This window comes from Nycticebus coucang, chromosome 17, assembly GCF_027406575.1.
Source record: "Nycticebus coucang isolate mNycCou1 chromosome 17, mNycCou1.pri, whole genome shotgun sequence".
NCBI classification, from domain to species: domain Eukaryota; kingdom Metazoa; phylum Chordata; class Mammalia; order Primates; family Lorisidae; genus Nycticebus; species Nycticebus coucang.
The window spans coordinates 44,734,254-44,761,638 of record NC_069796.1 but is presented as its reverse complement, the minus strand read 5'-3'; the positions used below and the strand labels follow the sequence as shown (position 1 = coordinate 44,761,638).

General features: G+C 39.2%; 1 protein-coding gene across 8 annotated transcripts in view; it reads left to right on the top strand.

Moving 5' to 3' along the window:
- PRELID2 (PRELI domain containing 2) overlaps positions 1–26,221 on the top strand; it is a 108,000-nt gene extending 81,779 nt beyond the window's left edge. For all 8 annotated transcript variants that reach the window (XM_053567204.1, XM_053567208.1, XM_053567210.1 and 5 more), the window contains 2 exons: positions 20,611–20,681; positions 25,294–26,221. In XM_053567204.1, the coding sequence (XP_053423179.1) occupies positions 20,611–20,670 (60 nt within the window). In that variant the 3' untranslated portion in view covers positions 20,671–20,681; positions 25,294–26,221. The remainder of the gene's footprint in view (positions 1–20,610; positions 20,682–25,293) is intronic.
- Positions 26,222–27,385: the final 1,164 nt, after the last annotated feature.

Sequence of the window (27,385 nt, the reverse complement as noted above, 5' to 3'; positions counted from 1 at the left end):
CTAGGACTTTCAGTACTTATATTGAATACAAGTGGTGAGATTGAACAACTTTCTTTGAGATGGCTGTCTGTGTACATTATAGCAATGGGTGGTACCCTTACTGTGTGTTTTTCTCAAGTCTGTGAGTGCTATATGTACTGTACTCTGCTACTGAGCGCCAGTGGACATACTAGCTGGGATGTTCCTCAGTCTGAGAGGCATTTGCTTGTCCCTTAACTCTGCCACAGTCTGTGTCTCTCAGCCACGATTGCATGTCTGGTAGGCAGTTGTGACCCGTGATGGCCAACGGCAGATATGTCAGAAGCACCAAAAACATGACAAGGACAGGTACTTACTTACCTCAAGGCAGGCTAATATGTTTAATGTACTTTGAGGTAAGCAGGTATATTTAAAAAACAGATCAAGAAAACAAAGAGAAAGACTTGAAGGACAATAGGGATTGGTGGAAGTCTGCCACATGAAAAGCTTCACGCACATTTCTCCAGCCGTAGGGAATTGCCAACCACTGTGTGAAGCACAGCTGGAAGGAACCCAGGGCACAGTTAACTCAGAGCTCAGGAATCCAAAACTGAGATCCTGAGTGCTCTCTAGTGTGGGGATAACTCTGCTGGTGCTCCCCAGTTTTGTGAGGGATTCCCTTAGGTCAGCGTTTCTCAACCTTTTTTTCCATTTTCACCCCCCTAAGAAGACTTTTTAGACACCTTTTCTCCCTAATTGCTCCTTTCATTGTGACATCTTGATATCATGGATATACTGATGATCTGTGTACTAGTTTATATCCTTGATTTACATATAGAAAGTTTAGGTATGTTTTGCTCACAAGAACAAATTTTTACCTGTTTTTGATATTGCCCCTACTGAGACAGCATGCCTTATACTATGAATACATGGGTCACAACTGTCTTTTGGGGTTTTTGTCTCCACTTGTCTAAGTAAAAGCAAAACAGTTATAGCTCTACCGTCAAAAAATAAATAAATAAAATAAATACCCCCCCTTTCCAAAACCCCTCAATTTTGAATTCAAACCAAATAACTTTGTAGTGAACCACCACAGAGTTGCTCACAAATTCCACATTTTACTTTTCAGAAGAGGCTGAGGAGGTAATGCAGGGGATGACAATCCTGTTACACAAGTGTTCCTTGTAGCCTGGTTTGTCTGAGGGCTTAGCGAGTACCACAAATGCTGTGGAAATGCAGACCTCTCAGTATGCAATTGTACAGAGGTGGTATTTTTTTTTTTTTTTAAGTTTGTGAAATACATTTTCAATGTGTGATAAAATAATTTGTTATTTCAGCTACTCTCCTGGCAAGGCCCCATTATTAGTTCCATCATTATCCTTATTGTGTTGATCAGGAAGCTGAAGCAGAGAGAGATTGAATTCAACAGAGTGTGAAGTATTTGTCACTGAAACAATGGGGGCAAGTCAAATAGTGTGAACATTGCTTTGTGGAAGGTCTGGCCTGGACATACTCCAGCTAAAGAGATCTGAACATACTGCTTCCTTAGGCTGTGTGCTTGTTATTTTAGCCTTACAAAAATCTATTTTAGTAGTGAAAGATAATTCCCTGGGATTGAAAAAAACAGTTGAGATACTATATATGCAGTCCAAATGGGAATCTGAAAAAACCTTGCTACTGTTTACATCATTTTTGCAAACTAACACTTTTAGTTATTTATTGCTGTATAGCAAATTACTCCAATTCCTTGTAGCTTAAAATGACACATATTATTTTTATGTTTCTGCCGTCAGGAGTCTGGGCACAGGTTAGGTGGGTCTGCTTTAAGGTTTCGTAAGGATATAATCAAGATGTTGTCTGGGGGCTGCACACTCATTTGAAGGATCAGTGGGGAGGAGTCAATTCCAGATTCACTCACGTGGTTGCTGATGATAGTATTCAGCTGGTCCCTCTTTGTTCCTTGCCACACTGGGCTCTCTGTAGAGCACCTCATAACATGGCAGCAAGAGAGTGAGAGAGCAAGAGAGTGCTAGCAAGGTGAAATATCAAAGTTTCTGGTTTTTTTTTAACTAACATCTCTTTATTTTTCTGTTTTCTATTTATTAGAAGCAAGTCACAGATTTAGCCTGCACTCATGTGAAGGAAATTACATAGGGCATAAATGGCAGGAGGCAGGGGTCACTGGGAGCCATGTCAGAAGCTGTCTGCCATGGACCTAAGCCAATTCATATGCCAAGTTGTTAGCACGAGTGTTAAGCACATACTGGAAATTGAGGATAATTGCAGGTTGGTAAAGGTCAGTAGCATCCCTGAAACCTCAATAACAGCTTATGAAAAATTTCTGCAGTACATATAGGCATTTACCAATCATCTATTTACAAATAGGGACAAAATAGTTTACCTGTTCTGTAAGTTTGATTAAGTCTTCATCCTTTTGGGTCCCCTGACCAGGAATTGCACTAATAGTTCACTGAAGGCAGAGCAGATAATATTCCAAAGGCAAGATTTCAGCTATTTCACAAATAGTGTCATACATCCAGAGTCTTCTGATTCAGTGGTTGGCCACAGCACCATTTAGGCATAAACTGTGGGTGCTATTCCTAAAGTTGGGGGGTGGAAGGGTTGCTGAGACTGACACCTTAATGGTGCAAGGATGCTGCATCTTCAGAATTTTGAGCTAAAACCCCCATATCCTAAGGCCCATTCATTGAATTAATGAGAGTCTATTTCTAATACCCATTATGCTTGTTAGCCAGTAACTTCACCAGTGAAAATTCACAATTTTAGTGTTCATTGTGCTAATTATCAAAACCTCTGATGTTTAACTGAAGTTTCTGGAGAGTGAGGTTGCTGATTAGAATGCCCACAGACAACGCTTGGAGTGCAAAGCCCACAACTGACTGCACTTGGTGTACATAATATAACTTGAACTAATACACACTGTAATATTATACTGCATGTGCTGAAATATTTAAAAGCAAATTGTATCATCCTAACAACCGTATACTATATACACCTCCTGAACTGAAAGCATAGTAGAGTATATTGTGCCTTTAGAAAGATTATTCCGTGTGAACCGGTTTGGGGCTGTATGTTGGACAGAGGAACTGAATGTGGAGAAAGGCTGATCTGGTTTTCTCACTTCTTGGATGTCGCACTTTATTTCTCAGACCCTCAACTTTTTCTCTCTGAAATGGAGTGATGATGATAGTCCTATTTGAAAGTAAGGTCACATATGCGAAACTTGTCTGGCACATAGCAAAATCTCAACAATTACTAGATTTAAGAGAAATTCTCTGCTAGGAAGTGTATTTTTATTGACTGATTGATTGACAGAGTCTCACTCTGTTGCCCAGGCTAGAGTGCCATGGCAACAGCCTTAGTTCACAGCAACCTCAAACTTCAGAGTTCTAGTGATCCTCCTGCCTCAGCCTCCCAAGTAGCTGGGTTACAGGCACCTGCCACAATGCCTAGTTAATTTTTCTATTTTTAGCAGAGATGCAGTTTTGCTCCTGCTCAGGCTGGTCTTGAACTCCTGAGGTCAAGTGATCCTCCCACCTCAGTCTCCTAGAGCGCTAGGATGACAGGTGTGAGCCACAGTGCCTTGCTGGAAGTGCATTTTTATAGGTAAATAGTCTTTTAAATACTTACCTGAACAAAATTTTAGATATACAGTAGTATAGGGCAAGTGTGTGGTTTTCTTTTAAAAATTATTTATCGTTTCGTAAATTACAAAAGTATAAATATTCATCATCAATTCTTTATTTTTTTATTTTTTTTTCTCTCTCTTTGTTTTCAATTAAATCATAGCTGTGTACATTAATGGGATCATAGGGCACCATACACTGGTTTTATAGACTGTTTGACACATTTTCATCACACTGGTTAACATAGCCTTCCTGGCATTTTCTTAGTTATTGTGTTAAGACATTTACATTCTACATTTACTAAGTTTCACATGTACCCTTGTAAGATGCACCACAGGTGTAATCCCACCAATCACCCTGCCTCCACCCACCTCCCCCTTCCCCCTATTCTTAGGTTATAACAGGGTTATAGCTTTCTCTTTTTTAACAATGATTAAGTTTTTATTGTGTGTCTAGTGGTAACAGTGCTACACACTTCATCGGAGACAACATAAAACCTGTTTCTGCCCTCTTAGAGACTGCCATGTGCCCAGGGAGACAGAGTTCACCACATAAGCACAGAGTGAATGTGAAATTACGAACGAGAACAGACTGGAAAAATAGGGTTGCAAACTGACCTAAGCCATCTTGATAGTTTACAATGATAAGGTGATTTACGGTAGATAAGGTTCACTCCAATAATTAAGGTTGGAGTGGTCTGCAGTTCTCCCCATTATCTCCTCACTGTCAGGTGTCAGTTACAGTGACTGTGAACCTCGGACAGAATTCTGTCACACAAAAGGTCATCAGCAGACTGGCATCTGAAAAGAAAGATAAAACGCGCTCCTACAAGCTGGTCTGTAAACCTGATGTGGTCTCAGCCTTCAGGGGTTAAATGCAGGCAGTGCTCCTAAATGCAGGCAGTGCTCCTCGAATGCCAACACGCATAGAAATCTCTGGGGGTCTTGTTGAAATATGGTCAGTCTGGGGCAGGAACTGAAATTTGGCATTTATAGTCACCTCCCAGGTATTGCGAATACTGCTGTCTCCCCAACAGGGTTATAGCTTTCATGTGAAAGCCATAAATTAGTTTCATAGTAGGGCTGAGTACGTTGGATACTTTTTTTTCCATTTTCGAGATACTTTACTAAGAAGAATATGTTCCAGCTCCATCCATGTAAACATGAAAGAGGTAAAGTCTCCATCTTTCTTTAAGGCTGCATAATATTCCATGGTGTACATATACCACAATTTATTAATCCATTCGTGGATCAATGGGCATCATCATCAATTCTTAATTAAAGTGCAGTGTAAATAAACTTTATTCATAATTTTAATACTTCATGTATGCACATTTTATATTTTATGTAGATCTTTTCATTTATGGACCTAGTAACATTTTTCTGAGTCATTACATATTCCTTAAAGACATGCTTTTTGATACCTGCACAATATTCCATTAGCATAATAACTCTTATTAATTTCTATTTTTTCACTATTATAAATAATATTGAATAAATTCTTTTTTTTTTTTTTCAATTTCTTTTTTTTTTTTTTTATTGTTGGGGATTCATTGAGGGTACAATAAGCCAGTTACACTGATTGCAATTGTTAGGTAAAGTCCCTCTTGCAATCATGTCTTGCCCCCATAAAGTGTGACACACACCAAGGCCCCACCCACCTCCCTCCTTCCCTCTTTCTGTTCCCCCCCCATAACCTTAATTGTCATTAATTGTCCTCATATCAAAATTGAGTACATAGGATTCATGCTTCTCCATTCTTTTTTTTTTTTTTTCTTTGTTTTCAATTTTATTTATGTGGTGTGTTATTTTTACAGATTTACATACACTGGGATAAAACCAACTTGATTGTGATGCATAATTTATTTTGTTATTGTTTGTTTTTTGCTTCTCCATTCTTGTGATGCTTTACTAAGAATAATGTCTTCCACTTCCATCCAGGTTAATACGAAGGATGTAAAGTCTCCATTTTTTTTAATGGCTGAATAGTATTCCATGGTGTACATATACCACAGCTTGTTAATCCATTCCTGGGTTGGTGGACATTTAGGCTGTTTCCACATTTTGGCGATTGTAAATTGAGCTGCAATAAACAGTCTAGTACAAGTGTCCTTATGATAAAAGGATTTTTTTCCTTCTGGGTAGATGCCCACTAATGGGATTGCAGGATCGAATGGGAGGTCTAGCTTGAGTGCTTTGAGGTTTCTCCATACTTCCTTCCAGAAAGGTTGTACTAGTTTGCAGTCCCACCAGCAGTGTAAAAGTGTTCCCTTCTCTCCACATCCACGCCAGCATCTGCAGTTTTGAGATTTTGTGATGTGGGCCATTCTCACTGGGGTTAGATGATATCTCAGGGATGTTTTGATTTGCATTTCTCTAATATATAGAGATGATGAACATTTTTTCATGTGTTTGTTAGCCATTCGTCTGTCATCTTTAGAGAAAGTTCTATTCATGTCTCTTGCCCATTGATATATGGGATTGTTGGCTTTTTTCATGTGTATTAATTTGAGTTCTCTTTCTTGAATATAAATGCATATATACATTTCTAATTGCTTCCTGGGTTAAGACCTTTGATGGATATTATCAGTTTACAGTTTTCTACCACTAGTTTCTAGCAGATATCAACAGTTTTCTTGTCACATGACTTGAATAAATGCAAAATCCAAATCCCCTTAGCATCTTAGAACTTTCATTTATCGCTAGGAAAGTAGGACTAATTATTCTCACTTCCTATCGTGGTTGTGAAGAAGAAACAAAATTGTTAACTCCTGTCTTCTGATACCAGACAATTGCAAGTTAATGATTCTGCTATTAATTAGTCATTTGACCTCAGTCTCCCTTCAGGTTTTTTATATTGTGCTACCTTGGACTAGTAGCTCTGAGATGCTGAATTGCGTATCTGTGAATCTTATGTCTAGTGTACACACATAACAGGGGTAGTCACAAGCCTAAAAAGCTGTGGATATTTTAAAATTCAGTAACTTCAAGGTAGAGAAAAAGAGCAAATGAAACTGTCTTTCAAAAGAATAAATAAAAGTCACAAGTCTGACATAAGAACACCGGTGTGATAGTATGCTGACTGTATATTGGAAACTTGCATTTCTTTCAAGGTTCTTTACATTGCTTGAACTACATGGAAGAACTGATGAAATGTGGTCCAGTTCCAGAGGGTTTATTTCCTAACTCAAATTTACCTCTGTTGCTAATACTTTTTAATCCCACCCTTGAGTGCTTAGATAGATTGACTTAGTTGATATTTATTCATTAGATGCCCTGCGAATATTACCAAGGATTCTGATTCTTAACAACTTATTTCTACATCAGGTAAGTCATTATAGTTGCTGTCTTCTTATAACCCCCACCCCACCGCACCCCATCAGCTCTGCTCTACTGTTACTCTAGGGTTTTAGTCTCATGAAACAGTGTGTGCAGGGAAAGTAGTATGGTGAAAATGAGTATTCTGCAAGTGATGTGATTTTTTTGTTCCTTTGACTGAGTTTAAATCAATGCTTTTACTTTGACTGTGAGACCTAGCAATCCACAATCCCTTGATGGCTCATTTGAATTCATCCGGGTTGTAATAGACTTTGCTCAGTGGTAAAGCTTTTGAGAATTCCTTAAACCAACCAGCTGAAATTCTGGGACATGGCCTTCTATGAAACCAAACAAAATCTGGGAAGCACTTACTTTGAACAGACAGCAAGTGGTTTCTTGAGCTCCAGGTGTGTTGTTGTTACTGTATGTGCAGTGATGGGAGAGAGTTGTCTGCACCCACTGCAGTGAGGAGCCTGCTGACCCAACTGGGAGTCAGGCTCTGGCTTATCTTGGCCACTATCTAATGGTAAATGATAGATTTTTCTGTAAAATTGAATTGGATTAGGCAGGGCATTTTCAATTTGGAAATTATGTGACTTTTTAAAAATTTCTCTCCCTCTGTCTTTCAATCTCTACTTCTAAAAAGATTTTTTTTTTTTTAATTCTGACAAATAGTCTTTAAGTCTGCATCAAAGTTCAGTAGTTTAATTAAGGACCTAAGAACATTAGACAATTCATTTTAAAAGTACATGGTCAAGAGTTGAGATAGCAACAAAACATTAAAAAACAAGAAACGTACTTTTATAAAATACTCCTTAGGAGAAGGGATGGTAAACGTGAGGTAGGTTGTTAAAATTTCATTTTATAATCCTGTTCACGTGAGTTAAATAGACTATGTATTATAAACACTAATAGGTCTTTGGAGTATTGATGCCCAGTAATAGTTATGTGGGCTTATTTTTAATCCATGCCTTCTGTAAACGCAGACTATTCTGGAAACCTTGGGAGGATTGGATATAATAATAATGGCAGCTGTAATTTAGTGAGTGTTCACCATGAGCCAGGAACTGCACTGCTTTATGAGCATTTAGTCCTCCCAGTAATCCTCTGAAAGAGAGGATGTGGTTATTCCCACTTTTCCATTTTACAAATGAAGAAGTAGAGGCACACAAAGGTTAAAGTAGTTGTACAAGGTCAACAGCCAGTAAATGACAGAGTACAATATAAAGCCAAGTGGTCTGACCTCAGAGGCCACCCTCTTAATTGCTGTTTGATTCCCTGAAGTGGAGAACAAATCTTTCTCCCAAAGAGCCCAGGTGAAGAGACGAGGCAAATGCACAGCTTATCTCCATCGGCCTGGGGTGGCCTTGAAGCAGACCCTTAGTACACTGTAGAGGAATGTCCTTGTCTCTGTAACATTTAATGTGATACTTGCCTTCTCAGTGTTCCTCTATTCTCACACCCAAACAGGAGCTTTGGAGATTTGGGAGCTGTGTTTTCCCCACTCTTCAGAGTAGAATTTCCAACCAGTCTATTAGTTTTCTGAGCCTGTTATTTCACTCTGTTGTGCTAAATTCAAAGACAGAGACCATGAGAAAATAGGAATTTGTGAGTGCCATAAATCTTCATGCACCTCATACAAACCTAAGGCAGGCGCAGAATTGAAAGTCGAAACAGCTCTGGCCAGGCTACATTGAAAAAGAAAATAGAGGCTGCGTCTGCACATTTTGTGAACTAAGTGCCTTTGAGGTATGAGTCTGTTGTGGATCAAAGGTATCACCGCTTGTAGTACTGGCTTTGGATTCAGCTAGGCTCTTTGTGTTAAATTAAGGCTCCGAGTCTGACCAGAAAGACCAGGAAAATGTCAGTCAGGCTTCTCAGCTCGGGGGTTTAGACTACCTGAGCTGGAAAGGTAATTTCATTTCTTACAGGCACATCCAGTAGTTAGACTGCTTTGTGTGCTTCAACCCTGCAGTGTGCTCCAGCCGTGCTCTGCGAGCTCTTTGAGATGCCCCGTGCCCCGGCAGCACTCTTCCTCCTTGTGCTGACTCCGCATGCTTCGCCTTCACCTCTTCTTGAGGACCTGTCAGTAGCAGGCAGAGACCCAGGACGGTGGCGCTGGGGAGGAGGCTGTGGTGTCTGCCTGTTTGGGGAGGGTGGGAAGAAGCATTATGCTGAATGAATCCAGATTTGTTGGAGTGATATTTCTTTGTAACTTTCTGTTTATTTTTGAATCCCACATGCTGAGATCTGACCCTTTGTTCCTTAGGTAGCTTTCTTCCTTGGAGTCTATCTAATTTTTTTTCTATTTTTCTCTGAATTTCCTTAGAAAAGGAAAATGATGGTTTCTTGAGAGTTAAGTAATTTTTCATATTGATTCCCAGTTTAAGTAGAATTTAAAGGATATACTTAAAATTTTTCTCAATCGGTGGTCTTTAGTGGGAGGGTATCTTTTATTTTTAAAGATGTTAGCATTCATTAAAACTTTCTGGTTTTTCTGTTATTCTCCAGACCCCTTGATATGTTTGTTAAGAATTCAAATAAAAGAAAAATGCTGCACTCACTTAGAAATATTCTTTTATTTAAACAAAATAAAAAATCTTATTTTAAAATACTTTGAAAGGTACTACCTGCACATAAATATTTTACATTATATTTCCAGTACAGCCATTTCTGTCTCAGCTCCCTTTGGAACCAGCAGAATACCTTGCCGCGGTCAGCTCTGTGACCTTGGAAGAGACACTTAATTTTCTAGGTCTCGTTTTTCTCATCTGCAAAATGAGGATAATGTTGGCACCTACTTCACAGAGAATAAATGAGTTATATACATAAAACATTTAGGGTAAGACTTGGCACACAACAGATGATCAGTTGTTATTGTTAAATCTAAAAAACAAAATACAAGGAACTTGAAAGCAAAAACTTATTTTTCCCATTGTGACATTAGAGACGACCATTTAGTGGTTGTAACGATTCTGTCTTTGGAATTAACTTGGTGTGGGTTTAAATCACAGTGCCCTCCCTCAGAGGGTATGGATGAACTTCACCTCTCCCCAGGTGAAATGTGAGTACAAGTGTGTAACTTATGAATCTGAGAATTAAAGGAGATAATGTAAAGAAGCGCTTAAAATTCCTTGATACACAGTAAATACTTTGTGAGTGGTAATTGTTGTCTCTATATGATAACCCAGATTGCCATAATTTCTTCTAGTCTTTTATATGCAGATTTCAAACACACATAATTACATCACTACAATTTCATTTCTTGGTTTTCTCAAGTAATATTTTAAAACAAACGGCTTTCAGAGTTGCTACGTGAACTTCAAAGCCATCATTTTAATGGCTGTGTGATATTTCACTAAGTAGTTACACGATACTTTCTGCCCCCCTTTCTTTAGTATTGAGCACTGAGTTTATTTCCAACTTGTATCATTATAAATGACCACACGTGAAACGTCTTCCACACAGAGCCTTTCATATTTTGTGCCGTTGCCTTAGAAAAGATTCCTGGAAGTGCTCTTAGCCATATGTGACTATTTTTGTGATTCTTTGAAATCATGAAAAGTGTTCTTTGTCTTTGTCACTGGAAGATAGGCTTCTTTGTCCTTAATGCCCATCATCAGTGCTTAAATACGTATTTATGGAATTAATGAACAGATGAACATAGTATGATACTATTTTCCAAAAGTGGTAAGACTTCTTTATGTTTTCGTTCTATTATCTTTTAACAATAGTCTTGAAAGCAGAGAAACGTCTTACTCAACACAAGGTTACTAGGAGAGGTAATAATAGCAGGGAATCTTTTCTGGGCACTTTCTGTGCCTCAGACATCATCCTGAGTATGTTGTACACGTCACCTCATCCACTTTGCTCAGCAGTTCTTTGTGGTTGGGGAGATGAGTTGACTTGCCCGAGATCACATAGGTGGTGAGCAGTAGAGCCCAGATTCAGAGCCAGCGTCTGAGCACTTCTTAACTAGGCTGAATGACTTTAAAATACTGAAAATTCCCTCTCATTTTCTTTCCCAGCAGCTCCCCTGTTTTACTCCAGCTAGTGCAACAAGTTATTTCCTAGACCACCTGAATTCGTTGGCTAACTTCCAAACAAGGTGTGACTCAAAGCTGTCCCTCAGTCTTGAGGATTTTGCCTCAGTCTTCCCCTTGCAGCATTTGGTTTTTAAAAGAAATCCCAGCCTTGCAGTTCACCAAGTGAAGTCTATATGAACGTGTTTTTTAAAATCAGCCTTAGATTTTTTTTATTGAAGGGAATAATTTTTTTTAGATTGCTTAACATTAAAGACAGCTGATAGATTTAAAACATGGAGTTGTTAGTCCACGTAGGAGTATCTGGAACAGACAAGAGAAAGAATATGATCCTGGGGATTAACCAGTAATGCTTCCTATCTAGTTAGAAACTGAAATGGTGGGATGTCTTTTAAAAAGTATCAATCATGTTATTAATGTGCATTTCTTCAGCTGCTCCTCTTACCAGTTTTCTGTGTGGTTTGGGAGTTTTAAAGAACATTTGTATCTATAGTAGTTCCCCCTTACCCACAGGGGTTATGTCCCAAGAGCCCCAGGTGGATGCCTGAACCCATGGATCATCCTGAACTCTACATGTACTAATTTTCTTTTTTTGTTTTCAAAATTTCATGGATAAAAGATTTAGTCTCTCTATAGGTTTTAGCAACCTCAGTGTATGATTTCTTTTTCCTTCCTAAGTGGAGAACTTTCACCTTTTCACTTACAGGAAGCATTTGACAGCTTCTCTTGGCATGTCTGAATTGGTGGCTTCACTACTTGTGCACATTGGGGCCACTGTGAAGTAATGTAGGGGTTACTTGAACACAGGCACTGCAATACTCTGGACTAGATCTGATAACCCAGACAGCTACTAAGCTACTAACAAGCAGGGAGCATCTACAGCACAAATCTACTGAACCAAGGGGTGATTCACATCCTTGGATAGCAGATTCTTCATGCTACTGAAAACACTGTGCAGTTTAAAACTTATGAGTTGTTTAGTTCTGGAATTTTCTTTTCTTTTTTCTTTATTTTTGAGACAGAGTCTCGCTATGTTGCCTTCGGTAGAGTGTATGGCGTCACAGCTCATAGCAACCTCCAACTGTTGGGCTTAAGTGATCCTCTTGCCTCAGCCTCCCAAGTAGCTGGGACTACAGGCACCCACCCCAATGCACAGCCATTTTTATGTTGCAATAGTCGTCGTTGTAGCTGGCTTGGGCCAGGTTCCAATCTGCCACCCTCAGTGTATGTGGCTGGCATCCTACCCACTGAGCTATGGGAGCTGCCCCAAGTTCTGGAATTTTCTATTAAATATTTTTGGATCTTGAATGACTGTGGGTAATTGAAATCCCAGAAAGCAGAACCACAGATAAGGGTGTGGGAGCTAGTTATAAGTACTACATGGCATTTTTCTTTTGTAGATAGTTGACTTAAAAACAGCAGAGGCTGGGTGCTATGGCTCATACCTGTAATCCTAGCTACTTTTGGAGGCCAAGGCCAGAGGATCTCTTGAGGCCAGGAGTTAGAGACCAGCCTGAGCAACATAGCAAGACCCTGTCTCTGTAAAAATAAAAAAATTAGCTGGCTATAGTGGCATGGGCCTGTAGTTCCCAGTTATGTGGGAGACTGAGGCAGGCAGCTTGCTTGAGCCCAGGAGTTTGAGGTTACAGTGATTTATGGTGATGCCACTATACTCTAGCTGAGACAACAGAGTCAAAAACCGAACCAAACAAACAAACAAAAAAATAGATGATTTATTTTTAGCCTATCTGTATACAATTGTTTAGTAGCTTTCTTGTAGGTAGCTTTTGTTCTGATTACTCTTCTTAATTTGTAATGTTACATGCATGGAATTAAAAGCAAGTGTCACTTATTAGTATTAAACTTGCCACAGACCTTTTGTTCTGCTACTCCCTACGTAATGCAAGGGACGAGGTGTGAAGGCAAGCCGTCATATTTACAATAACAATTGCTATTGTTAATTATAGCACCTTGTCTATAAGTTGTAATTCTGTGCCTCATTCACCCACTGTGGATGTGTCCTGAAGAAATGATAACCATGTTCAATACCCAAAGGCTTTTAGCGGGAAGTGAAGTCCCCCGTAGGTTGGGGTCAACCCAGGAATTCTAATTTGCAGATACTATATTGAAATAGAAATGCTTCCTTCCCGAGGACATATTTTTTCCCCTAACTTCCCCAGAGTGCATGGAGGCGCTTCACTTAGTACAACAACAATAACAACAACAAAATGCATAAACACTGTACACTTAGGTTACACTTGATTTACTAAAAATATTTTTCTTTTTTTTTTTTTAATATTTCGTACTTTATTCCTTGTATTAATAGGTTAAGAAAGTAAAATTTCACAAATACTGATTTATAGGTAACATTTATAAGTGGCACAAAAGTTCAGTTTCGCAAAGAATTAACACTCAGTGATTTAAATGCAATTGTAATCGTCACTTTAAGCTAAATGTAATAATAACTTGATAAGGTATATACACACAAAACCCATATATCCTGAAATACAAAAGCACTTTCCATGGTACTGTAACTCAAATCCGACCCTCTAAATGGTAATTCTCTATTGATAAAATTTTAGCCAGTGTTTTTCTTTTCATTGTCATTTTCTGAGCCAATTAAACCTACGTTTTGTTTCATTTTGATTTATATTGAATGCAACTATAATATAGACATAAAAATAAACTTTGTGCAACTAAAAAAAAAAGGTGATTTCCATAGACATACAAGGTTTTGTTTCCACAATGAACAAGTACTTACAAATATGTGAATAAAAAACTACCCTAAATGCTTATCTTACCATCGATGTCCTTCAATTTTTTTTTTTTTGTGGTTTTTGGCCGGGGCTCGCTTTGAACCTGCCACCTCCGGCATATGGGACCGGCGCCCTACTCACTGAGCTACAGGCGCCACCCGATGCCCTTCAATTTTTAAGCAATGCCATTCTTGCTACTGAAAACATTTATTTTTAGAAGCTTTAATCTGATCTGAGAAAATGAGTTCTCCCAAACTTAACAAATGGTATATTATAATCCCCAAAAGGTTTTAAATCAAAAAAGCCTTCCAACATAGGAGCATTCACATGAAACTTTGTTTCTCCAAAAAAAAAAAAAAAAAATCTTGTTATCTGAAGAAAATAATGTTAAAAGAAATTAGCTTTTAAAACAGATAAACATCTTTAACAAAAACCCAGTATTTTTCTATATCATCTCTTTAAAATAAAGATAGGCCAGGTGCAGTGGTTCATGCTTGTAATCCCACAGAACTCACAGGTTCGAGACCAGCCTGAGCCAGAGCAAGACCCCGCCTCTAAAAATAGCAGGGCCTTGTGGCAAGTGCCTGTAGTCACAGCTACTGTGGAGGCTGAGGCAAGAAAATCACTTGAGCCCTAGAGTCTAAGGTTCTGAGAGCTACGATGCCAGGGCAACAAAGTGAAGCTCTGTCTCAAAAAAATAAAAATAAACGTAAAGATACAAATATAAACAAAAGATAAAAAAGTTCACTACAATAATCTCAGACTAGTTTTATATAAAAACTTCAGAATACATAAAGCACATTTCACCTATCATAGTCAAAGATGCCATTTAGATTTCACATATTAAACAGCTACAGTATAGCTTACAATAGCACAAATACATCTAACCCAACTATTAATATTTCAACCTTTGTTAATAGAATTGCCTGGTTGGAAAGATACTTTAACTTATGTGTGGTCATTAAAACTCAGTAAGTAATTCAAGCATGGTCATATAAAGGCAGGCAATTAATCCAACATCACTATAAAACCAAAGGCATGAAAATAAAGACAAAAAAACTGTTTCTCTATCTTTCATTCACCTAGGTAGATATCAGAACCTCACTGCAGAAAATGTAACAATTATTACATATGGTTTCACTAGAATATAATGGAGTTTCAGGAACTACAAAAGATGTCAAGATCCGTAGTTGGCTTCATCAAATGCTTTTCTAGCCCGTTTCAATTCTTCATTCATAGTAAGCAAGTCTTTAACCCTAGCAAACTTCCTGGGGTCCTTTCGAATCAAGAAGACGATATCTTCAACTCGTACTCGACCTTGTCTTCCAATTGACATTGCCTTGTGAGTCATTTCAGTAATGAATTCTATGACAAGGTCTTCAAGAATATCTACTGACTCAGTATAAGGATTCTGGTCATCTCCAAAACCATACATCATACATCTCAATTCTTTAGAAAAAAGTCTCTTTCTTTTACCCTGTCCACCTTCTGCACCTCCTCCAATTTCTTCATTTTCTTCCTCAAATAAAAATGATGAATCCGGGAGGGGGTGGGGGGGCAAGCAAGCACAGCGGACGTCCCCGAACTCTCCTGGCTGATTTCACTAAGGAAAAGTGATTTCCTTCTGCGCTTGGCCTCTGCCACTGAGCCCGAGGGAGTGAAAAGAAAGGGTTAGAAAAGATACAGTCACTCACAGCGGGGTCTTCCTCCTCATCCGCCATCCCACCAGCCCTCCAGCCTCCTAAAAACATTTTTCTTTCTTCAGTAATAAATTAACCTTAGCTTACTTTAACGTTTTTACTTTATAAACTTCTAAATTTTTAAACTTTTTGACTCCTTTCTAATAACACTTAGCTTAAAACACAAACATGTTGTACAATTGTACAAAAATATTTTCTTTATATCCTTATTCTATGAGCTTTCCTGTATCTTTAAATTTTTTATTTTTATTTTTTAACCTTTTTGTGAAAAAACGAAGACAGAGACACAGTAGCCTGGGCCTACATGGGGTCAGGACCATCAGTATCACCTTCTTCCACCTCCATGTCTCCTCCCACAGGAAGGCCTTCAGGGACAATAGCACAGTCGTCTCCTGTGACAACAGTGCCTTCTGGAGTGCCTCCTGAAGGACCTGCCTGAGGCTGTTTACAATTAACTGTTTCTCTTAATAAGTAGAAGTGCATTCTAAAATAATGATAAAAAGTATAGTACAGTAAATACATAAACCAAACCAACACTGTAGTCATTTATTATTGTGATTAGGAGTTACGGACTGGACATACTGGCCTGTGCTAGACTTTCACATGGTTGGCAGTGCAGCGTGTTTGTTTATAGCAGCATCACCACAGACATGTTAATAATGGTGTTGCAGGGTGGCGCCTGTGGCTCAAAGGAGTACTGCCCTGGCCCCATATACCGGAGGTGGCAGGTTCAAACCTGGCCCCGGCCAAAAAACTGCAAAAAAAAATGGGGTTGTGCTGTGACGTTGTGGTGGCTGTAAGATCACTAAGTGATAGGAACTTCTCAGCTCCGTTATAATCTTAAGGGGAACACCATTGCATATGTGGTCTGCTCTTTATTTATAAAACATCATGAAGTGCTGTGTGACTATCCTTTTTTTTCTTTTAAAAGTCATAGCACTTCTCAGAGGCTGCCTTGCCTTTCAGTTACTTTTTGTTCCTCTGTTTCCTGTGAAGAGAGAAATGACCCTTTGAGTGGAGGCTTCGTGTCCTATCTGCATCCCTGCTCCCCACAGCTTCTGTGCAGTCCCTCACACACAGTGGGTGCTGATGCTGTTTATTGTCTTTGCTCCAAATCCATGACCTGTAAGAAAACATTTCCAGGGGGGTCCTTTCCCCAGTCTTTTATTACTGTGATAATCAAGTGAGCAATTCTCTTTTGTTAAGAGTTCCCCGTGGATGTGTCTCTGAGAACTGCTTTGGAATATTTTAATTTTTGTAAGGTCTAATATTACTCTCTTTAGATCCTCCTAGGTAAATCAGAGCTTTTCAAGGAAGCATCAATTTGATAAGAAAATAAATACACTGTCTGGATTTAGTTCTAACTTATTTCTGTTCCTCTAAGACAAGTTTTGTGTTTTCATTAATAATCTGCTATTTCTCAGAGACTCTTACTGTGGAGAATTTATGAAGTGTTTTGAATCTGGAAGACACTGAGACTCCTTTGTGGGGCTACATTTGGCCAGCACAGTTCTGGTATTAGAGAGAAATGAGACTGCGGATAGCTCACTTACATGTACGTTGGCTAATGTAGAAAGACAGCCTAGTAAGAGAGAGAAAAAAACTCAGAGGGGGAAGAAAATAAAATCAAGTTGGTTTATGGTTTGTCAGTCCAAAAAGCTTTTAAGCCATATCTATAAAGGTAGATCCACTTAATGTTTGTCCTGCATTTCAGCATCATTGTGTGATAAGTGGTGTAAATTTAGCCTCTTTAAGTCTGATCTCCTATGGGTTGAGATTTAAGTGTTAGAACTGTATTTGAAAGGACTCTATCGATTAGACTTTGATTTGATCCTTCCTCACCAAAGAGAGGAACTAAATAATGACTTGGACTCCCTGTTAGTTTGTTTATTTATTTATTTATATTCACTTTATAGGCCTCTCTCTCTCCCCCCATTCTCTACCTTCTATTTCTAACTGTTCTGCTTAAAAAGTCTAAAGAGGTATGAGAGAAGGGAAAAGAGAGGAAGAAAAATCAGCTGTTTCCTTGTGAACATAATTGATTCAATAAATAATGTCTTTCCGTCCCCAAGGCCAACCTCAGAGTCTGCAGTTACGTCAGTTAGTGTTGAGCTCAGGAAGTGGTGGTGGTCTTAATTTGGATGGATGGGAGAGTTCCCAGGTTCTCATTTCCTAGGTGTTTTTCTTGTGCTTTTCTTGTTTAAAAGTCATGCCATCTTTATGTGCCTACTCTGCAAAAAAGCTTGAAAGAGAATTAATGTGGTAGTTTTTATTCTTTCTTAAAATAGGAAAACTAATTATTTCCCAGGAGTTTGTTGAAACAAAAAAATTGAAACAAAGGAATAAAAATTCCATGGAATCCACTAGACTGTAAGCCGCCTGAGGGCGGGGACTTTGTTTTGCTTATTCACCATTGAATCCTCAGGGCACAGAATAGGTTGCATAATAAATATTCGATTGGATCTATTGTTGAATGAGTAGAACCCCTGAACTTAATCTATGCTAATTAAATTTCATTCCACTGGTTATTTCATCTCTTGCCCCTGCCCTCTTTGTCCTCGGTTTTTTTTAAAAGGAGAGATATCAGAGTACATTATATTTAGAAATACCAACTGCTAGATTATCAGAGTTGCAGGTGGTGTAAAGCTGCTGTTTACAAATTCTAGTTAGTACACCAGTCGTACTTCAGAGTCATATGAGGTGTGTTACTCATGTAAAGATTCTAGGGGTCAGCTCTGGAATTTCTTTTTTTTTATTATTTTTTTTTTATTTTATTTTATTTTTTTTTAATTTTTTTTTTTTTTTTTTTGGCCAGGGCTGGGTTTGAACCTGCCACCTCTGGCATATGGGACCGGCACCCTACTCCTTGAGCCACAGGTGCCGCCCAGCTCTGGAATTTCTGATGGAGTCAGTGGTAGGCTTGGGAGGGGTACAGAAAACTTGCAGTCCCCAACCTCGGTGGTCTGCGGTACTTTTTGGTAAAAGTGATCACCGAGGCAGCCAGCAGAGTGACTGGTGGAGCTGTGACAGGGACCCAGGTCTGCTGGCTTTGATAAGGGTGCCCCTGGGCCTACGGAGGTTAAGCCAACACCCCCTGCTACTTAGGATTCTTTCCAGAGAGTGACAGTGTTTGTGGTGAAGGCCAGGCAGAATCTGAGGGACCTTCTGAATCCTTAAGGCAACATTAACTTTGTTCATTCAACTTCCGTGTTAAGTACATTTTATTGTGTTCTCTAACAATGTCTTTGATCACCCTCTAGCTCTATCCCTTGGATGGAAGATAAACCCCAAGTGGGAAATCCTTGCCTTTCTCCTTGTCAACCAATAACAAACAGAAACTTGCTGAAAGGAAATGACATTTGTTTGGGAATAGGCATTTATATAATTATAAAACTTGGGAACACAAGTGTCATAGTAAACTATCTGGTTGTTCAGAGAGACAAAGTAAGACAAAGGTTTATAAAGGAAAAAAGAGGACGATTGCGTACTTGTTTTGAGATGATTATCTTTGGCTACAAGAATCAATAAAAAGGACGATGCCAGTCTGAGGTTGGACAAGGGGTTACTGGGAAGATTTTCTTGTAGAAGTATTTTTTGTGTAGGATCACGATAGCCTTTCTGCAAGGTTGGGGTTCTTATCAGAGTCTTTTGTGATAGTATTTGTTACCAGGTAAGCAAGCATGAAAACCTTCTCTTCATGGCCTTCCTGGCTCTATTGCTCATGGCCCTTCTTTTTCCCTTTCTTTTTTTTTTTTTTGAAACACAAGTGACTCCATTTTTATTCTGACAACATGCTCATCTTGTAGGCCCATTTAGCATTTTCCAGCCCTGCCAGATCGTAAAGGAATCACATGAGTCCTTGTTAAAAGTATAGAATTCTGGGGGCTGCTTGAGTCCTGTTAAATCAGAATATTCCTGGGAGGGATCTGCGGGCCTATATTTTATGTTTGTCTTATTATATTCTCTCCAAACTACTTTTCAGTTTTTGAGAATAGCAGGTCCTTTTCCCCTGGATCCAGCTTTGACATCCTTAAGATCCTAGTTTATACTTTCATACTTTGGCTTCCCATCTGAAGGTTTATCTTCTGGTCTGCAGAACTTGTCTTTGAAGGAGCAAAGGAATTTCTGCTTTCTTTTTTCCTCCAGGGCAGAATTTTACTGGACATGTGTGAGTGATGGGTCGGTATGGAAAGTAGTGGAGTGAACGTTGCAAGAAGATAATGGGTGTCTGTGCTGTGGAATAGGATGCCTGTGGAACGGAATGGGTGCCTGTGCTCTTTCCTTGGCTTTGTTACTTTAGTAGCTGTATAATTTTGGGCAAGTTACTTAAACCTCTTTGAGTTTCTATTTCCTCCTCAGTAAAATGGGAGTAGGAATAATACTCATTTGGAGATTTTGTATGTATTAAACAAGGTGTCCTAGGTCAACTTCGGGGACACAAACCCTGAGACCGAGGTTTGCATGCAGAGGGTATTGGAGAGGGTTCTGGGGAACAGTTCTTGTGAAAGGCTGTGGGAGGCAGATTTAGGAGGAGATGCTGGTGAACTATGATGCTGTTGTGTGCAATAAAGTCTGAGCTGAGCCCATGGAGGGCGTCCTGACTCGAGGGAAGGGGGCCAGTCTTTATACCCTGATATCCACCGGATCTGGGCTGCCTCTGCAAATGGGACATGACCTCAGGTAAAGCAGCTCTTTTTTGCTGAGGGTGGCTGTGTGCCAGCCACAGCCTGCAGTCCTGGAAGGGGGGAGGAGTGCTTTGGTCCTGAGGGGGATCCTAGTGGGGCACCCCAGCATCCACTGCCCAGGGTGACACACATGAACTCTAGCAGTGAGGCTGGCACGTCCGTCTGTAAGTGTTCAAGGAATATTCACTACTGTCCTTCTCTCTCCAGCTCTGACTGTCCCACTGCTCTGGCAGAGTAGCCGGACCACTTGTAACAAATTACTAAACTTCCCTTGGGCTGTTTTCTTGGGGTTAGAATGGGGATCCTAAACTCTGCTCTGCCTGCCTCATGAACACACGTGGAGATTATGTATGTGAAATTTCTGAATAGACTATTATAAAAGAAATAACTATATACCTACTTTTCTGAAATGAATAGGTCATGACCCTGAAGGAAAAAGGTTTTGATGTCAAAATGCTTATCTGTGAAATATGGTATTTTGATTTTTCTTTCTTCTCATTATAGGGAATTAGAATCATGGAGATGCTGCTAAAGGAACATTGTGGTGCCCCTGTCGCTGAATAAAGCAATTGTTGGTGAGTACCAAAAGCAAAGTCGGAATTACTTGCTCAAGTCGTGTTTTCATGCCCGTAAACCTGGGCTATTCGTGCTGTACGCTTCCCAGTTATATGCACAGAATACAGTTTCGTGGGTGTTTTATCTCTTCTATACCTTTACTTGCTTGGTCCTTTGATTTTTCAGAGCAGTTTTTCATCATGTGCTGGGTTGCAACTGCATTCAAATTGTTACAACTGTTCGGCACAATCTGTCATGATTGGGGCCCTCAAGGTGGCATAGGTTTGTGTAAAGACTGGAGCTCAGATTAACTAAGGCTTAATGTGAGAATTTTTGTTCTGAGAACAATCAAAAGAGGGATTTGGAGCAGTAAAGAAGCAAAATAAAAAAAAAGGACATGTTGATCAGCCAGTGAAACAAATGTAACTTAGTCACATATTCTTCCACTGACTGGGTGGGGTGGTGCTGCCTGAAATGCTGTTGAGAAGGATTCTGAGGCTTTGAGACTATGCTCAGGCCCTGGCTAAGTGCCTGGACTGATTAGCAATGTGTGCCTCGGCACGGGATGGAAAAAAGATAGCGATTCTGCTGAAGCACGTGCCACCTCTAGCTCAGGGCAAATTGTTTAGGGTGAACAGGTAGCAGGGACTTCAGAACTACCCCTTCCCCCCAAATTTCTCTTGTTTACATCAAACAGAATGGTCTTTATAGAGGAAAGGGCAGGAGAAAGTTACTTGAGAGAATCAAAGCACAAAATAAGTGAGTGCGATGCTTTTATAGCTTTCAAAATTTATAGGACTTAGATTTCCAACATCTGAGAAAGGACTTGAGTCCTACAGATATTACAATGCAAACATTTCCTTGAGTAATTTAGAATTACCTCAGATTTTCTTATGTTAGCTTAAAAGTATAGTACACATAATTTTATAGAAGCACCCTGGTATTCCAATTGTGATGTACAATAAAGTTTGAGCACAATTAAACAAAAAGGAAGCACAAGAACATCCATGTATTAAGTACTTCAGCTTTCAGAGCATGCTGGCCAGGCCTGTGAATGAACGTCAGCTGAAGAATTACAAAGTATGTCTGCAGGTTGGACTCCATTCTGATTAATATGAAGCCTTTGTGTTAATATTAATGGGTTTATTAATATTACACCTAAGAGTAGATTTCGATATTACGAGAAAGGCTAAACAAGAGAATTTCATTTAGCCTCGGCACAGCACATGGCAGGTGCTCGTAGAATGTTGAATCTAAATATGGTTTACTCCTTCATCCACCCTGTTCCTGGAAATACTTCAGGGAAGAACTCGGCTGCATCTCCCTGCTCTTCTAAGCTGGCATGTTTGTGAGGCTCACTTAGCACCTCCTGTGCGTGTGCACTTGGGCACAGATCCCATTTTATCCCGGGGGTTGGATCTAACGTCAGCTTTAAGTGGCATGAGGGAATGAATTAAGTGCTTCCATAACTAAAATATAATGGTTTTGAAATGTTAGTATGCATCGGAGTCATCTAGAGGATTTGTTAAACACAGATTAGTGAGTCCCACCCACAGAGTTCTGGTTCATAAGGTCTGTGGTTGGACCTGAGCATTTGTGTTTCTAACAAATTCCCAGATATGGTCCTGGGACCACACTTTGAAAATAATAGCTTTAAGTGAACTCACATCTGGATGGACACAGATTCAATGCAAGGGCACTCAGAAAGCTAATAGCTCAGTTCTTGAAATTGTGGTCATGTATTCAGTAAGCTTTATATTAATTGGAGGAATGATTTTCTTTGTGTGTCTTTTCTGTGGTTTTAGTATCTCAGCCTCTTTTTGTTTGACTTTTTTGTTGCCTGCATGGTGACAGGCTCCATGTTGGATCAAACACAACTGAAAAGAGAGGAGAGGAGACTCACACAAATTTGTATTTTAAATCAGTTTGGATTTTCTTTTTAACATGTGCAGGTGACACATGGTGCTAATTTTATTTGAAGATATAGAACTACAACTCAAGTTTACAAGTTACACCTTTGCCCCAGCCTCTGTTAGTGCAGAATCCACCTTTGCTGGAGTGCTGATGTTAGCATGCTTAGACATGGCATACTTGTTCTTGATGGTCATGTGCTTTGTAAACCCTTGATTTGCCATGACTACATTCTTACTCATGTTTTTTTTTAAACTATGGTTGAGGGCTCAGACATCATGAACCCAGGGCTTTGAATTATTTGTTCAAAGCACCTTATTCTCCTTCTTAGGTGAAGTGATTGAGGTCTGGATACTACCAGGAATCTAATACAGGATAGTTGCATTTGATGCATTTAATTCAATGGAATTCCTGACGGATATATACATTCAAACTTAAAATTCATGACCAGTGTCCTCAGAGGGGTAAATATAGATCTATAATTATTGTAAATTAAAGTCTATTGCTGGGGCTTTAAGCTTTTTTCAAAATCAGTTTTACTGAGTTATTTTATATATATATATATATAATCAAATTGACCTTTTTTTTTTTTTTTTTTCTTTTTAAGACAGAGTATTACTCTGTAGCTTCAAGCTAGAGTGCTGTGGCCTCAGCCTAGCTCACAGCAACCTCACACTCCTTGGTTCAAGTGATCCTCCTCTCAAGTAACTGGGACTATAGGCGCTGCTACTATGCCCACTAATTTTTCTATTTTTAGTAGAGATTGGGGTCTCGCTTTGTCATAGTTAGTCTTGAACTCTTGGGCTCAAGCCATCCTCTTGCCTTGCCCTTCCAGAGTGCTGGGATTACAGGCATGAGCCAATGAATCCAGCCTTAAATTGACCAATTTTAAGTGTTCAATTTAGTGAGTTTTGACACATATACCATTATGGAAGTATCACCACAAAGATGTCGTATAATATTCTGAGGCTTTGATGTTGCCAGTTTATTCCTTTCCTGACCTCCTCCCCTTTTTCTTGACTGTTTTTTACAGAGTTTTTGAGCTTATAGGTTTTTCTGTTTTAATGGCATTTTCATTTTCTCAAAAACAACCGTATGGAAGTTGGGAGGAGGTGGTTGTTGGGGGGGGGGGACTTACTGTTTTTATGAGTAGTAAAATACTGCATTAAAACTAGGGGGAAAACTAGCTCTATAGCAGTGGAGAAGGGATCAGATGCCTCTTAAGCCAAATCTGGGGTACTGCATGCTTTTATAAATAAAGTTTTTTTGGAACATGGCTGTGCTCCCAACTATGTTCAAAGTTACATTTGAATAGTTAAATAGTTGTGACAGAGGCCTTATAGCCTTCAAAGCCTAAAATATTTTCTATCTGGTCCTTTGAGAAAAAGTTTCTTGCCTCCTAATTAGTGTCCTAAATTAATATCAAGGAGTGTTTGGGCAATGGCCGGGCGATGATGGTTTGGCCTTTTTGATACAGCATTTGACCACATCACTTTACTCCAAAGCTCACAGTTAGGTAATTTATTTTCCCTGCATTAGCTCTAACTCTACAACTTTGTAAAGATTTGGAGGATGTTATTTTAAAATGATAATAACATCAAATTAAAATATTAGCAACAATGGTCACTAAAGTGTTCATTAAGTTTCAGTGCACATACACAATGGACTAGAAATGTAGACATTTTGTTTAGCATACAAAGTGGTACTGTGATGTGGCAATAATACAGGTGCTATTGATAATTAACTTAATTTGACAAGTTGGAATCTTGTAGTTTTTAATTTTTATGCTTGATCTTAGCCAAAAGGCGGAGAAGTGATTGTAGTTTTTAATTTTTTAAAGATATTTTGTGGGATTTGTGTAAGGAGACATTATTTAATATTGTCACGTAATACCACATTTTATATTTACATAATTTAAATTAACATAGGATGTGACTGCATTGTATGTTGTACCTAGAATTAAAGATAACTTTGTAGAACTTTCTGTCCTATATGTCCAAGTGGACATCTGAAAATTAGAAAGCCTAGAAGGTGGTTTTGTCATGAGCTAAAGTAGAGACACCTAAATCTCCGTAACCAAAATGCTTGTGGCATTTCTGTTGACATATCCATTTGATAGATTTTTGATTTCCTGTCATTTTTGAATAAAACAAATAACAATGACATCTGTTTGTTCTTGCCTCTGGCAGTTGGGAGTCTAGGCTTGGTGAGATTTGATAACATAGAAGAGTTCTCTCAAATAAAAATGATTAAGACCTCAGTTTTAGCTATATCTTAACTCCTCTCTGAACCAGCCACTCTAGGAGGTTGGACTTAATAAAATGAGGTGCTTGCTTTGTTCAAAGATCATTAGGTGGTAGAAATGCAATTTCTCAAGAGTTATCCATAGTGATAAAATTCAAGTGACTCTCAAGAGTTGCTTCAGGGCACCAACCCCATATACCGAGGGTGGTGGGTTCAAACCTGGCCCCGGCCAAACTGCAACAAAAAAATAGCCGGGCCTTGTGGCGGGTGCCTGTGGTCCCAGCTACTGGGGAGGCTGAAGCAAGAGAATTGCCTAAGCCCAGGAGTTGGAGGTTGCTGTGAGCTGTGATGGCACAGCACTCTACCAAGGGCAATAAGGTGAGACTCTGTCTCTACAAAAAAAAAGAAAAGACAAATAAGTATTGATTGGTGAGACTTGTTTATGAGGTTATAAAGCCTGTTTGCTTTCTCTTGCAGGGCACCTATAACCACGTCCATTTGTTTTTGAGAATTACTTCTTGGCCACAGCACATCATAGACATACACAGTTTCTGGATATAGGTTTGAGGATATAGTATCGGCAGCTTAAAGAAGAGGAGACCTTCTTGTCAGGACATACAATGATGTACTCCCCTGGGAGTCCACTTCCAAAAGTGCGACTCATGGAGATAAAACCTCTTGCTGGATTTTTATGACATATCTCTTTATGATTTTTACAAATAAAAAGTCTGTATAAGATGATGTCTGCCCTTCCTCAGGATGTCCGGCTGTTTATCTGGTGATGGTGTCAGGGCAGCTAAAGACAAGACACAGGCCTGGAGAGAGGGCTTATGCCCTGATGTTACTAGCTTTATCAATCAGAGGATTCTGGAACAAATACAGGAGTTGAGCCTGGTACCTGATTCCTAGTGGCCTGGAGCAAAGGTGTGTGATGGTGCTAGACCTGTGTAAAAGCCAAGCCATATTCACAGCAATGTTTACTATTCTCAGAAATCAGGAAATTTGATTTCCATCCATGAGTAATACGTAACTGCCACTGATACAGCTTTTATAACATGCATGTAAATTGTGATTTGGTCCTCGGAAGGAACATGGAATGGAGAGTGGGACGGCAGATTCTAGCCTCGGTTCCTGCTAACTCATTCTGTGATATGGAGCACATCATTAACCTCTGTTTTTTTTAACTGGGAATGGGGATAATCAGGCACAGGCCTCCCTGCCTATGGATTGTGTTAATTAAAAAGGTAGTTTAATGCAAGGAACACACATGTTTGGAAATCAGACAGAGTCCTGGGTTTGGATCCAAGTGCTGCCACCTGTGTGCTCAATGATCCTATACATGATTTAAAATCTTTCTGAAGCTTGTTTTTTAAAGTTTGTAAAATGAGATAATAAAATTAACTTTGTGAGATTGTTGGACTGATTTGAGACCATGTATATAAAGTGCCTAGCATGCTGTCTGATGCATGGCAGAAGTCCAGTAAATAGAAGCCGTGATTAGAATGTGAAACAGTTTGAAAATGTACTTTTCAATTGCATGTAGGGTAGTACGACAGTTGGAAAATTATTAGATGACAGTAGTTTGCCTTTCTCGTGATTGGAAGCCAAAATATAAATGCACACTACCTAAGAAAGCTTGAAGAGAGGCAATAATTTGGCATTCACTTCTTAAGATAAAAATTGGGCCATTACTGGAAAGTCTTAGAGAAGTTCTTTTTTTAATATTTGAAAATTTTTGCACTTAGTCCACTGATGAATTTCAAAGTAATTGTACTTTTTGTACACTCTTGCTACTGTGGGTCTCTTCTTATTGTATTTGAGTTATTTGTAGTGGCTGTGTTTTGTCTCAGGATTATTTCCCCTCCTTTCCTTAGTTTTTCATTCTTCAATTGTTTTGGAGGGAAAATGAATGGTAAAAGCTAGAGTGCACTTTGACCTTTTTTCTAGTTTGTAAATGGCATTTGGTAGGCTTTTGGAATAATAGCCTTTTTTTTTTTTTCTAAAAATAAGAAGTGATATGAATTACTGTGAAAGTGAGAGGCAAGGAAATTGCGCTGGGAGGTCAACATTGGAATAAACTTAATGCTTCATAGTTAACAACTTGCATCCTCTAAAGGCAGGAGTTTTCAACCTTCGCTACCCATGAGGAGCTTGCTGCAATCCTGATGCTCAGGCTGCTCTCCAGACTAGGAAATTAGTATCTCTGTGGGTAGAACTCAGGCATCAGGTCTTTTTAAAAGCTCCCCAGGTGATTCCAATGGGAAGCTAAGGATGAGACCATTATAGTGAATTCTAGGTAATTTGCAGACATTATCTAATTTTTATTTTATACCTCTGATGTTTGAAAGAATCTTTGTAGCAGGAATTTTTGTTAGAAATAGAGTGAGGCACAGAGAGGTCACACTTCTGCCTTGGTACCTTGAAGCCAGGGTAACCAGTGCAAACGCCTTTAGGGATTGGCAGCTGGTGCGATGAGGGAGGCAGGCAAGGGCCCTGGAGAGCCCCCCTGGGAGCTCATTCCTAGCTGAAAGTGGGCAGCTCCTGCTGGTTTTTTTTAGTTCTTTCAATT